This window comes from Mustelus asterias, chromosome 17, assembly GCF_964213995.1.
Source record: "Mustelus asterias chromosome 17, sMusAst1.hap1.1, whole genome shotgun sequence".
In the NCBI taxonomy this organism is placed as follows: Eukaryota; Metazoa; Chordata; class Chondrichthyes; order Carcharhiniformes; family Triakidae; genus Mustelus; species Mustelus asterias.
The window spans coordinates 79,321,410-79,336,177 of NC_135817.1; the positions used below are offsets into that span (position 1 = coordinate 79,321,410).

Here is a 14,768-nt window from a genome sequence, read left to right on the forward strand (position 1 = left end):
CTGGAGTGAAGGGGAGCAATCTGGGCCCTCCCAGGGGGTCGGGCAGTGGAGGCGGTGCCCCCTGGGCATGGGCACCCTGGCAGTGCCTGCCTGTGCCCACTGGCACTGCCCAAGGGGCAAAGTGTCAGTGCCCAGGGGCTACCTAGGCACTGTTCATTGGGCAGTGCCAAGAGGGAAAGGCCTAGAGGCAGGGCCTAAGGATGGGGCCTAGGGGGCAGGGCCTGATGGGGCAGGGCCTAGGGGTGATCGGTGGGGGTCCTGCTGCCACTCTGCATAGGGATCAGTCAGGGAAGGAGGGAGGCCAGCAATGGGGGGGGGGGGGGGGAGGGGGCTGGGGTTCAGCTGGTGGGTGGGGTCAGCCTGCTGGGAGATCGGGACTGTAGGGGGGGAGGTCTGTGGGGGGGTTAACTGTTGGGGCTGGGGAGATTTTGGGGGGGCCAGAGAGATCATGGCGGGCTTGGAAGTCTGGGGTCAGGGCTGGGCCCAGGAATGGTCGGGGGGCCAGCAATCGGATCATGGGGGGCCGGAGGGCCAGCATTGTGGGGCTCTTGGGTCTGGGCAGTGATTGAGCTGGCCAGCAAAGTGGGAGGCTGTCAGTGCGGGGCTACTGCCTATGCGCTGATCTCGGCAATGCCAGATTGGCGCATGCGCAGCTGCCCACTCAGAATGTTGATTTCACCCTCTCCAATGGGAACAGTTCCCGCCCCCTGAAATTTCATGATATTCACGCTGGTGGCCTCTGCAGTGCACAGAGTGTGGGAGATTCTTCTCTGAACTCCCACTGAAAAAAACAATGTGAATTACTTCAGTTTTCACACGAATCCGACACTTAGAATTTTTGGTGGAGAATTCCGCCCCTTACTCTCTCCATCTTCTGCCCTTACTGAAAACTTCTTTTTTTTAACTTATCCCTGTTTTCTTGCCTGGTTATCCTCTTCCTGTCTCTCTCGCTTTTCCTATGGTTTTTGCTCCCTTTTTGAGTTTTCACTTTCTATGCACGTGCATGGGACCTTTGTCTTCAACTCCAATTCCCATTGGTCATGCGTATGGGCCTGACCAACATAAAAATCAAATCACACATGTGCGGTCCTTTCCCATCCAGGGCATGCGCAGGAGGCCCAAGATTCGTCAGGTCTTGGAGATGCCAACCACAGAGCTAAAGACAAAGGTTAGTTTTGATTTCATGATATGAATTTTGAATCATTTCGAATCTTTTTTCAAGGCACAATTGATGGTTCTTAACCACTGGTCCATAACATGCTGCTTCCACTGTTTAACATTTATATAGTTGTAGCTTCAGCAGGTTGGCATCTCATTTTAGGTATACCTGGTGCTGCACTCCTGCACTCTTCATTGAACCAGGTTGGGCCCCTGGCTTGATATAATGGTAGAGTGAAGAATATGCCAGGCTATGAGGATGGATTGTGGTACACTATTCTGCTATTGATCATGTTCCACAGCACCTCAGGGAAGCCCAGTTTTGAGCTGCCAGATTTGATGTTAATCTATCCCAGTTAGCACAGTTGCAGTGCTACACAACACAATGGAGGTCACCCTCAGTGTAAAGATGAGACTTTGTTTCCACCAGGACTGTGCAGCAGTCACTCCTACCAATATATTGTTTTTATTCAAGGGATGTGGGCTTCGCTGGCTAGGCCAGCATTTATTACCCACCCCTAATTGCCCTTGAGAAGATGGTGATAAGCTGCCTTCTTGATTTGCTGCAGTCCATGTGATGTAGGTACATCCACTGTGCTGTTAGGGAAGCATTTCTAGGATTTTGACCCAGTGACAGTGAAGGAACAGCAATAGTGTTGCAATAGGAAGTCAGGACAGTGATAGTCTTGAAGGGGATCTTCCAGTTGATGGTGATCCCATCTATCTGCTGCCATTGTCCTTCAAGATGGTAGTAATCGTGGGGTTCGAAGATGCTGCCTCAGGAGCCTTGGTGAGTTCGCGCAGTGCATCTTGTAGATAATTTATTTACACTGCTATTCTGCATTAGTGGTGGAGGGAGTGAATATTTGTGGATGGGGTGTCAATTAAGTGGGCTGCGTTGTGCGGGTGGTATCAAGCTTCTTGTGGATAAATGTATATGTGACAGATGGGCTGAAGAGTACAAAGTCAAATAGTTTATTTCCTTGTGTTCGTTCTCTCACCACTGCCACAGGTCCAGTTTGGCAGCCAAGTCTTCAGAACTCAGCCAGCCACCAAGCCACTTTTGATAATGGATATTGAGGACTCTACACAGAGGGGATACCTTGTTACTCTCAGTGCTTCTTTCAAGTGGTGACCCATCAACCGTGGGATGGCAATAGGTGGCAATCAGCTGAATGTTTCCTTGTCCATGTTTGATCTGATGCCATGAGACTTCACGGTGTCTGGAGTCAATATTGAGAACTCAAAGGGACACCCATTAAGTCAAGGTAGACTTGAGGTGTCAGTTGTGGAGAACTCATTAGCGGGTATCTCAACTAGCATACCGAGAAAAGAGAATGGTTAGACTGCCTACCTTCACTAGTTAATGTAAACATTAACATTTGCATCATCACATGCTGTAATATTGGTCTTATCAATTTTGTAAATAGGATCCTAGCCATTTGCACGCCTTGCAAGCTTGATGCAGCAACAGAGTGTATCAAATTTATCTCTATTATATAAAGCTTCGGTGAGACCACACCTGTGTGCAGTTTTGATCTCATTAACTAAGAAAATAGATGCTTGCCATAAAGGGAGCACAACAACAGGTCACCTAATTAATTTCTTGGATGGAGGGATTGTCCCATGAGGAAAGAGTAAGTAGACTGGGTCTTTATTTTCTGGTGTTTAGAAGAATGAGAGGAGATCTCATTCAAACATACAGAATTCTTACAGGGATATGCTTCCGTTGGCTGGAGGGTCTGGAGCCAGAGTACATGATCTCTAAGTAAGGGGCAAGGCATTTAGGACTGGAATGAGAAGGAATTTCTTCACTCAGAGAGTGGAGAATCTTTGAAATTCTCTGCCCAAGACAGCTCTGGAGGCTCAGTCATTGAACATGTTCAACTCTGAAACCAATAGACCTCTACATAGTAAAAACATCAAGCGATATGGGGATAGTGCAGGAAAATGGGTGAGGTAGAAGATCAGCTAAGATTTCATTGAATGGTGGAGCAAGCTTGAAAAGCTGAATAGCTTACTCCTGATACAATTTCTTTTATGTTCTATCCTAGAAAGGTGACTATCATGATAAGATAATTGTTTGTTGTGTATCATGCAAACTAGCAAATGGGTCAAAGGCCACCACTTCTGGATCTGAAAAGTGCCTGGCCTACCCCAAATTACCCTGGAAAGGCAAAGTATCTCAAACATTTGAAAAAGAGGGGAAGCGGTATTTTCCACTAATAGAATGATGCCATCAGTTCAAAAAGACATTCTGCCTATCATACAATTGAGGAACGCCATGTATGAATTTAAGTGCTGGTGCAATGGCAGGTTCGTAGTCCATATGTTGCAATGATTAGTTAATTGAATCAAACAGCATGTTCAACAGTTGTTCATAACTGGCAGAGGACAGACCATACTCAATGAGCTTGCACTTGCAAAACCTGAAAAAAGGTCTACTCTTAGATATGATTATCTTATTGAATAATCCTAAATACATTAATAGCTGCACTAACATCCGATTAAAGATAATAAGTCAAGTTCATAATATGGCTCATTTATGCTTACTGGAAGCAACATATACTTATACGCTGTGACCCATTCTCTGCAAACAAAAGAATATGTTCAATCTTTGCACCTTTTTTGAATTACTTGGGAGATTGCAGAGCTCATTGCTTCTTCATAACAATGCCATGGCCAATCAGAGTCAACTTGCTAACCAATCAACACTCTTTTTTCCTATGGTATAAATTGTTGTGATAGTTTGAAATTTGGCTCTTGCGTTTGTCATGATGAATGCAAAATGAAAAGCTTCAGCAATATTCAGGTTCTGCATTACCAAGCGGCTTTTGAGATAATGGCTTTGATTTTCCCAATAATTAGTTGGAGGCAATTTCTACTTACAAATAGCATAATTTAGAGATAGTAAGCTTATCCAAATTCCACTGTCTGCTTTTAAACTGCACCAAATCCTGCTCAACTGTCAATCTTACTGACCCATTTGGCTCACCGTCCACTGATGCTGTAGTTTTAAAACTCTTATCCTTGTTTTCAATCCCTCCATGGCTTTGTCCCTCTTTATCTTTGTAACTTCCTCCAATCACACAACTCTCCAAGAACTTTGCATTCCCCCAAATCTGAAATCTTGTGCACCCTCCACTTCTTTCATCACACTATTTGTGGTCAAGCCTTAAGCTCTAGAATGCATTTCCAAGTCTTCACATCCCTCCAACTAGTTCTGGTTCATTCAGACCCTCCTACAAACTTATCTTTTGACCAAGTTTTTAATCACATATCCTAATATGTCCTTCATTGATTGTGAGTGTTTTTCTTATGAATGCTTGTCTCTTATAATGTTTGAAATGCGTTGTAAAAATACATGTTATTGTTGAATACCTTATACTAACCGCAGGCGTTCTATAAATTGTTGAAATTTACATCATGATTATAGATTAAGATTTGGGTGGAAGAACGTTTAATTTTTTTTTGTCGAGCACACATTAGTCCTTTCTCCTTTACTAGTGATTTGATTTAAATAAGGGTTTATTGAGCGTCGGCTGCACCACCCAGCTTCCTTAATGCCACCCACAGGGCTGTAACTTGAGAATGCAGCACAAGCCTGGAATTAGCAAAGAGCACGAAAACCGCAGAGCTGACAAAGAGCAAAAGGCGAAAGGCTTTGGGGATTTCGTTTACAGAAATTCGAGCTTAATACCAGGAATAAGAAAAATAAATAAAATTAATACTTAAAAATAACTCCAGCAAGCTACCAAGATTGAAAGGTCGGTCATGGAAGATGGCTACGGAAGAAGAATGTCCAAGGGTTAGATGGAAAGGAAAGTCTTTCCCTTTCTCTCTTTTATCGTGGTGGATCTTAGATCCGATCACTGGTCAGAACATCTGCTGGAAACGTGCGCCAAGGAGGCACGACCGACTAAACGACTCGATAACTTTTAAAAAACTGGGATAAAAGAAGAAACAGCCCCGAATTAATCGTGAATGGACGTCTTGAGGACTTACAGAATCAATTACTTCCTTGCGTGTCTTCTCAACGCATTTTCAGGTGGGAAACAATAATAGTTTAAGAAACTGTATTCAGAAATAGTGCTTGCCTGAACCTGATAAAAGTTGCATTGAGTAGAAGAGGGAGGAGCTTTGAAAAAAGATCAGCCATTAAACATTTTCAGATCAAAAAGAAATTTTCAACGGGAACTAAGTGGGACAACAAAATGGTAAATGAATATGCTGACCATAAATAATACCTTAAATTCAAACAGAAAAGTAGAATTAGTAATATTAAACTTAAATTACTTCGCAAAAACAGATGAGGAAGAACTTTGTTGACAGTGATATTGCAAATATTGTACCAGATGAGGTGGCATCGGTAGTAACAGTAAATGTATTTAAAGCGTAGTTCAATACAATAGTAGAACTATTTCCACCGGAGCAAAGAAGGCTGAGGAAGAAGTTTATTTTTATTGTAAAGGGCTTTGATTTGGTTATGTCGAAAAACTTATTCCTCTAGCTTAGGATCCAACAATGAGGAGTCATCAATTTAAAGAAGAGTTAGGAGAAATGTTGGAATACATTTTTTTAGCGGAAGGTTTAGTGTGGGATGTTTTACCACAGGGATGGCTGAGGTCGAGACTGTCTATATCCTTCAAGGAAAAAATGGGTAAATATTGAAACAGAAAAATGGGATGCAAAGAACTGGCACAGATACAAATGGGCTGAATGGTCCCCTGCTGTGTTGTAAACCTCAATGGTTCAAATTGGATAGTTGGAGTGTGAGAGAAATGAACCATTTGGGTCTAAATGGTCATATGTCTTTTCTAACGGGTGGGAAACATTCATTTAGATAATTTCATGTGTTTTACCTACTGAGAATGTGTTTTTGAATGATCCAGAGTGTTTCTGTGCACAATGTGAAGACTGCAAATCTTCCTACTGCTGCAGAGGTTCCCCTCCGTACTGCTGCTCATACTACGCCTATATCGGGAGCGTCTTATCGTAAGTTTTCTAACTGTTATTTTCAAAAGTACAGGCTCAAAGAATACCAGAGCACTTCTTCCTGTCTTGCGGGAATCCCATTCTTAAAACGTGCTAAAATAAATTGAAGCAGGTTTGGAGAACATGGTCAAGAATAATTCCAGAGCTCTGTTATGAGCAAAACGTGCAGAGCCAGAATACTTTCATTGGGAAATAGAATATTGAGGAAGATGGGTAGGGTGGGAAGTAATTAACATTTTAAAATTCTGAGTTATAGATGGTTTAGATTACTTGATTTAGACTGTTAGTGCCCTTTCAATTCCATTTACACTGATAAAAACAAGTTCAGTTCTGCATGTACCTTCTCATTATTTAGCCTAATGTCTGCAATCATCCTTTTCACTCTTCTGTTAGATTGTAGTTATTTTGTCATCAGTTTGTAGTTATTTTGTCATTAGATTGTAGTTATTTTGGAATCAGCCTTAAGTACAGAGTGGATGGGAAGCTCTTCAACCTGAGGAGACTTCAAGCTATTACCAAAGTGAAGGAGACTGTTCTGAGAGACTTCTTCTTTGCCGATGACTGCGCCCTGTATACTGGCTCAGAGCCAGAGATGCAAGTCGGTATAAACAAATTTTCCATGGCTTGTGACAACTTTGGACTCACCATCAACATTAAAAAGACCGAAGTCATGCACCAGCCTGCTCCTCATGCACCGTACACAGAACCCATAATCACAATCAAAGGGCAGAAACTACAGGCCATGGACCAGTTCACTTATCTTGGCAATACCCTCTCCCGAGCTGTGACTATTGATACAGAAGTTAACTGCAGAATAGCAAAGGCAAGTTCTGCTTTCGGTAGACTGCGTCCCACTGTATGGGAACATCGAGGAATCAGCCCAGCAACAAAACTGAAGGTCTACAGCGCCGTGGTACTCACTACCCTCCTGTATGCCTGAGAAACATGGACTGTGTATCGAAGGCATGCAAGACAGCTCAATCATTTCCACATGACTTGTCTTCACAGAATATGACACATCAGATGGCAAGACAAAGTACCAGACACTGAAGTTCTCTCTAGAGCAAGTCTATCATCATAAGAACATAAGAACATAAGAAATAGGAGCAGGAGTAGGCCATCTGGCCCTTCGAGCCTGCCCCGCCATTCAACAAGATCATGGCTGATCTGAAGCGAATCAGTTCCACTTACCCGCCTGCTCCCCATATCCCCTAATTCCCTTATCGATCAGAAAACTATCTACCCGTGATTTAAACATATTCAACGAGGAAGCCTCCACCACTTCAATGGGCAGAGAATTCCAGAGATTCACTACCCTCTGAGAGAAGAAGTTCCCCCTCAACTCTGTTCTGAACCGGCCCCCCCCTTATTTTGAGGCTGTGCCCTCTAGTTCTGGTGCCCTCAGTCCACACACTGCTGATGAGAGCACAGACCCGGTGGGCAGGTCATGTCATCTGTATGCCGGACGAGCGCATACCCAAGCAGCTCCTTTTTGGGGAACTCTCTGCAGAAAGACGCTCGCATGGAGGACAGAAGAAATGGTACAAAGACACACTCAAGGCCTCCCTGAAGTCAGCTGACATAGAACACAACCACCTGGGAAACGCTGGCACAAAACCGCCCTACCTGGCGCTGCCTCATCCACAAGGGCTGTCAAGCTTATGAAGCAAGATGCAATGCTGAAGCACAACTTAAGCGCGAGCTGCGCAAGTCCAGAGCCACCAGCGCAACAACTACAGCGCCTACACAAGTTTGCCCAATATGTGCCAGGACATTCCGTGCCCGAATTGGCCTGATCAGTCATCTTCGGACACACCGCATCCAGCCTCATAATGACTAATGGTGTCGAGGTCCTCATCGACAACGATTGATTGAAGTAAGAAGCCCCATTTTGGACTTGAATTTACAATCCAAGTTAGTTCTTTAGTATTACTATTGAAGGAGTACTTTACTATTGGAGCTGCTTAAACCACCCATCATCTTCTGGTATTATTTGAAGTAGAGTACAGAAAACAGTTCATGATATTCTAGGATGTATAAGGTGCTACATAAATACAATTCCTTTCTTCCTGTGACTCCTCTCTAACTTAATTTGAAGGTCATCAGGTGCTCAATGAATCTCATCAAAAATCTATACAAAATTAGAAAAACTTACTTTGATTAAAAGTCAAATTCCCTTCTTGAGTTTGGCATATAGGCAAGGGGAAGAACTGTTAAGTTAAATATACCTATTATTGTTATTGCATGAAGGAATCGCCATCAAGGCTCATATAGGTGGCACAGTGGTTAGCACTGCTGCCTCACAGCGCCAGGGACATGGATTTGATTCCCAGCTTGGGTCACTGTCTGTGCAGAGTTCTCCCCGTGTCTGCTCCGGTTTCCTCTGGGTGCTCCGGTTTCCTCCCACTGTCTGAAAGATATACTAGTTAGGTGCATTGGCCATGCTAAATTCTCGCACAGGGTACCCGAACAGGCGCCGGATGTGGTGACGAGAGGATTTTCGCAATAACTTCATTGCAGCGTTATCGTAAGCCTACTTGTAACACTAAAAAATAAACTTAAACTGACACAGTGGCCTCCGTTCTTGGCACCTATATGCAATGATCCCCTATGACTTCAGTTGAAGCAGCATGGCTGTGTTCTCCATTCTCCAATGGGAACAATCAACAGCTGCCTCTGTCTCTCTTCCCTTTTCCTACTCACTCATAATGTGTTGTTCACCCAGTGCCACCCTATCTGCACACATGCAAGGACCCACTAAGTAACTGTATCTGCTCTGATGGATGGTGCCTTTGTCAGATATAGTGGTGCTTTCTCTGATGTCTCTCTCTGGTGGAAGAATTTGTCCATTGCAGACAGGAATCTGACCATTGTCCTCAACATCTGAACTTGTGGGAGACATTATGAGAACTAGCATTGGAGAGTAGAAGACTTTTCAATGTTGAAGCTTCCTGACACAATTGATTCTTTGGATTTTTGTTGGACAAGGTGAAGTACAATCCTGCATTCACCCTCTTTTACCAGGGATGCTCATTTTGCTGTCCCTGACTTGCTCTTGATTAGTCACCCTTGCATCTTCTATTGTTCCCTCCTCCATGACAGTCAAGATGTGGAGGATGGGCACTACTTCTCTGGTCTGCACTCTTTCACGAGCATCTTCCCCTGCAATGACAAGACAGAGGGAGACACAGTACTGCTGTGGCTAATGCAATTAGTGCATTGATTTAAGAAGCTACTAACAGATCCTCAACAACACTATGACACTGAACCTAGCTGAGGGATCAGTAAATACCCTGGGCACACATTTCTTCTGTGTTCAGGAGTAGCATGCTTCCTCAGGCTCATCAGCTGGAGGTTGAATACCCAAAGGCCTGTTTTGAGGATCTGATGTTGCACTACCATGAATAAATTTTTAAGTGTATCTTCACGCACACTTTTTCCTCTTTGGGAACAGTGGGGAGGTCGAGGAAGGATTCCCAGATTGATTATCAGTTTGTTGAACTATGTCATGAACACTCCTTCCATGATCAACCAAATCCTGATGTGGGACTTGAACCTACGGATTCTGGCCTAGAGTTAGGGACACTACCACTATGCCACAAAACCTCCTGCCAGAGTGAATAAGCCCTTTGAAACAATTTGATCACTGCATCCTGTTCCTCCAATCCACAGACCATGTTCTCAGTCACTCCCAACAATGAGTTCCAACCATATTGGTTTGGAAGGATGGCTTTGCCCCATTACCCTCTAAAAAGAGGACCTCCAGATCGGCATCTGTAGAGTGAGCGGTAACCTTGCCCTGGGTTCCAGTCTTCTGCCTCCCTGTTCCATGCTGGCTGATGCAATGAGTACAAAGGCTGTCAAAGTAATGGCTGAAATCATCTGTTTCAAACGGGCCAACACTCCTTCAATCCCGCTTCCATTTCTGCCACTAAATATTTCCCCCCACAGTCCAAAGATGTGTGGGTTAGGTTGATTGGCCATGCTAAAATTGCCCCTTAGTGTCCTGAGATGTGTAGATTAGAGGGATTAGCGGGTAAAATATGTAGGGATATGGGGGTAGGGCCTGGGTGGGATTGTGGTCGGTGCAGACTCGATGGGCCAAATGGCCTCTTTCTGCACTGTAGGGTTTCTATGATTCTATGAAATAGCAGCTCAACCTACCTTTCAGCCAATTAACAGGCTGCTTCCATTAAAAACAGGGCACATGACTTCTTCCCCCCTCCTCCCAAAGCAGGATCAGGACCTAGAAACAGTCCTGTTTCCTGACCCTGGAATGAACATCAGGCCCTGTATGACTGACTAAGTATGGGAAGATAGGATATGGCAGCAGCTCCTCAAGCCTACTCTGCCTTTTAACTCAATCACAATTAACTTCTACCTCAACATCATTATCCCACATCAGCACAATATCAAGAAATCTATCTAGAATCATAGAATCCTACAGTGCAGAAGGAAGCCATTCAGCCCATTGAGTCTGCACAAACCACAATCCCACCCAGGCCCTATCCCCATTACCTCATGCATTTACCCTAGCTAGTCCCCCTGACACTAAGGGACAATTTCTATAGAACATAGAACATTACAGCGCAGTACAGGCCCTTCGGCCCTCGATGTTGCGCTGACCAGTGAAACCAATCTAAAGCGCCTCTAATCTACACTATTCCAATATCATCCATATGTTTATCCAATAACAATTTGAATGCTCTTAATGTTGACGAGTCCACTACTGCTGCAGGCAGGGCATTCCACGCCCTTACTACTCTCTGAGTAAAGAACCTACCTCTAACATCTGTCCTATATCTCTCACCCCTCAATTTAAAGCTATGTCCCCTCGTGTTAGCCATCACCATCCGAGGAAAAAGGCTCTCACTATCCACCCTATCTAATCCTCTGATCATCTTGTATGCCTCTATTAAGTCACCTCTTAACCTTCTTCTCTCTAACGAAAACAACCTCAAGCTCCTCAGCCTTTCCTCATACGATCTTCCCACCATACCAGGCGACATCCTGGTAAATCTCCTCTGCACCCTTTCCAACGCTTCCACATCTTTCCTATAATGCGGCGACCAGAACTGTACGCAATACTCCAAGTGCGGCCACATCAGAGTTTTGATTAGCACAGCCAATACACCTAACCTGCACATCTTTGGACTGTGGGAGGAAACTGGAACACCCGGAGGAAACCCACACAGACACGGGGAGAATGTGCAAGCTCCACATAGACAGTGACCCAAGCCGGGAATTGAACCTGGGTCCCTGGCACTGTGAGGCAGCAGCACTGACCACTGTTCCACTGTGCCATCCTAGATTCAATCTAGGTTAAATAAATTCCTCATCTCAATACTTAAGGCCTACACTTATGTATGCCACAATATTTGAACAGCTATATCTTTGTTGGGGTTTGAGTGCTACCATATTTGAGTAACTGAGTTTGACTTTGTATTTAGCATTGACTATTTCTGTGCTGAGTGACTGAATGCTGGCTGATTGGACATCTGAGTAGTAATGTGGTTCAGTATCTTTGTTTAGGTGAATGTGCATGTGATTAGAAGTTTCAGTGGTTGTGTGTTTGACTGGTGCTGCTTTTGATTGACAGTATTTAACTGGTTGGATATTTGAATGGCTGCATATGCTGTGTATTTGGAGTTGTTCAGTAACTGTATTTGAATGGATGTGTGCTTGAGTGAACTTGTGCTTGAGAGCCTGAGTGGTCGTGAGGTTGAGTGGTTGTATTTGAATGGCTGTGTGCTTGAATGGTTATGTGTATTGTATGTTTTGAATAGCTGTTTCTGAGTTATGTGTTTAGCTGGTTGTGTGTTTGACATGCTGTGTTTGAATGGCTGAATGGTTAACTAGTTGTGTGTTTGACTGGCTATATGTTTGAATGGCTGCACATGTTGGTTGCATATCTGAATGGTTGTGTTCAGATATGTGTTAATGTGATTGTGCACTTCAGTGGTTGTGCATTTCAGTAATGTTTGTGATTGATTGTTTCTGCAGTGTACATTTAAGATGTAATTTGGTTTAATGGTTCATCCAAGTATGCTGGATTTGCCAGGTTGTGGTTAATGAATGATCATCTCTCCTTTAAATCAACTACTTCTACATTAAATATATAAAACATTCCAAAAAAGAGCAAGTGGTTCTGCCTGGCATCCTGGCCAACATTATACTCGGAACTGTTTCTACCAAAAACATATTAATTGGTCATTCATCTCATATGGGATATAACTGTCTCCAAAATGTGACTAGTATTTGTTTACATAGCAATAATTATTGCAACTCAAAGGAATTAATTACTCATAAATTGATTTCAAACATTCTAACAGATTTGAATGATGTAGATCTTGGTGTGTATGGGGACAATTTTTGCGGATGATACAAAACTTGGAAGTAGTGCAAACTGAGGAGGACAGTGTAGAATTTGAAAAGGACAAACAAGTTGGTGGATTATGCAGTTGGTGGCAGATGATGTTCAAGAAGTGTAAGGTGATTCATTTTGGTCGGAAGGACATGGAGAGACAAGATAAAATAAGGAGTATAATTCTAAAGGGTGTGCAGAAGCAGAGGGACCTAGGTATACATGCGCTTAAGTAATTAAAGGTGGCAGGATAAAGCATACTGTATCTTAGACTTTATTAATGGTGGCATAGAGCACAAGAGCAAGGAGGTTATGCTGAACTTGAATAAGACACTAGTTGGACCTCAGCTCGAGTACTGTGTTCAGTTCTGGGCGCCACATTTTAGAAAGGATATGAGTGCATCGGATGATGTACGGAAGAAGTTACGAAGTTCCAAGGTTGAGAAATTTCAGTTATGAAGATAGATTGGAGAAGTTGGACTGTCCTCCTTGGAGAGGAAAAAGCTAACAGGAGATTTTATAGAAGTGTTCAAAATCATGGGAGGGTTTAACAGAGTAGATAGGGAGAAACTGTTCCCACTCATAAAAGAATCAAGAACAAGCGGGCACAGATTTAAAGTGATTTTCTACACAAGAAAATGCGACATGGGAAAAAACTTTCTTATACAGTGATTGGTTTGGGTCTGGAATATACTGCCTTAAAAGTATGGTGGAGGCAGGTTCAATCAAGGAATTCAAGAAGACATTAGATGATTATTTGAATAGAAACAATATGCAGGGTTACAGGGAAAGGCAGGAGAATGGTACTAAGTCATAATGCTCATTTGGGGAGCTGGTGCAGACATGATGGGCCGAATCGTCTTCTTCTGCACCATAATAATTCTGTGATTCTGTGAAAACACTATAAATGCAAGAATTTTTATTAAATTTTCAAAAGCATTTTGTGTATGCATTGTGAACTGGGATTATAGTTTGTTTCGGATGCATTATTCTGACCATACATACTCAGTATTTTGTTTACAATTGTTGACATTTTAAAACTAGCATCCTTTTATTTTGCAGACTCTCACATCAGTTGATGAATTTGCAGGTTTCCTGTATCTAAATATCCTATGATGTGCACAGTAGATTTAAAGGCACCTTTGTTCATAATGATAAACCACTGATCCAATTTGGATTTCACTTTTGGGAGATTATTGAGAGAATAAAAAATGAGAAACGGTTTCATGGTCCATAACAGATAAAGACAAAGCCAAAGACAGGTCTTGCTCCCAAAGGTGAATCAGCATTGATCATTCCTATGATAGCCAAGTCTTTTCCAATGCACAGTCTTACACAACCTCGCTGCTTCCATTCCAAGGCAAACTAAACAACATTAACTGCAATAAATAACATGGCTTAAAAAGGATCACTGGTTCCTTCTCCCTCTACATCATTTACAACACAATAATGTCACCTCTTTAACAACATTGGTTGGATGTGATTGGATTTATAAAGTTTGCATATTCTTCCATCATATTTCTTCTACTGTTGCAAAGGATCCAAGACAATCTTATTGTCTATTGGGCAAACTTTCTTTCACATCTAGCTGTTAATCTCAGTCTATAACAATTTTTCTGTTTACAATCTTTTCTATATGTATTAATAAGAGGCCATTTCATTCCTGTGTACTTGCATGTCCTAGGCCGGTACAGCAGAGCCTGGTCTCCAGTCATCTTGGATTCCCTTGCCACTGGCCCAAGGCCCTGCTCTGTCAAGCCCCTGTAGTAGCTCGTGTGCAATAGCCACCCCAAGTTCAAATAACCGTCTCACAGATATCTTCCACCCCTTAAAATAAAGTTTGGGACCTGGAACGTCAGGACTCTCATGGACAACCCCAACTGCGACTTTGCATCTTCCTCACAACATATATATCCACCTAGCTTTGTGTCATCTATGAACTTGGAAATTTTTTTTTATACTTTTCCAATTCAATCAAATCAAGTCCAATTCAGAGTCTCAACAAGTTGAGACATTTCCGATCCAAGCTGACAAGACAGGGTATGCGACCCTTTACCCTGTCTTGGGCCTGATCTACATGAGCCAAGCTGATTGGAGTAGGCAGGCATCTCCGCCCCCAAGGCTTGATCTCATTTGCATCTTAGCCAAAAGGCCGAGATGCCGCTTTTGAAAATTGCTTCATATGAAAATGAAGCTTAAAAGCAACCCAATGGCCACGACCAAGTGCAGCATTGGCAGACTACACTTGATC

The 14,768-nt window shown here is 43.0% G+C and overlaps 1 protein-coding gene across 1 annotated transcript in view; it reads left to right on the plus strand.

Moving 5' to 3' along the window:
• The first annotated feature begins 4,734 nt into the window (after window positions 1-4,734).
• Window positions 4,735-14,768, plus strand: part of cyyr1 (cysteine/tyrosine-rich 1) — a 32,912-nt gene continuing 22,878 nt past the window's right edge. The window contains exons 1-2 of the mRNA XM_078232070.1: window positions 4,735-5,206; window positions 6,051-6,153. Of these exons, the coding sequence (XP_078088196.1) occupies window positions 5,143-5,206; window positions 6,051-6,153 (167 nt within the window). The 5' untranslated portion in view covers window positions 4,735-5,142. The remainder of the gene's footprint in view (window positions 5,207-6,050; window positions 6,154-14,768) is intronic.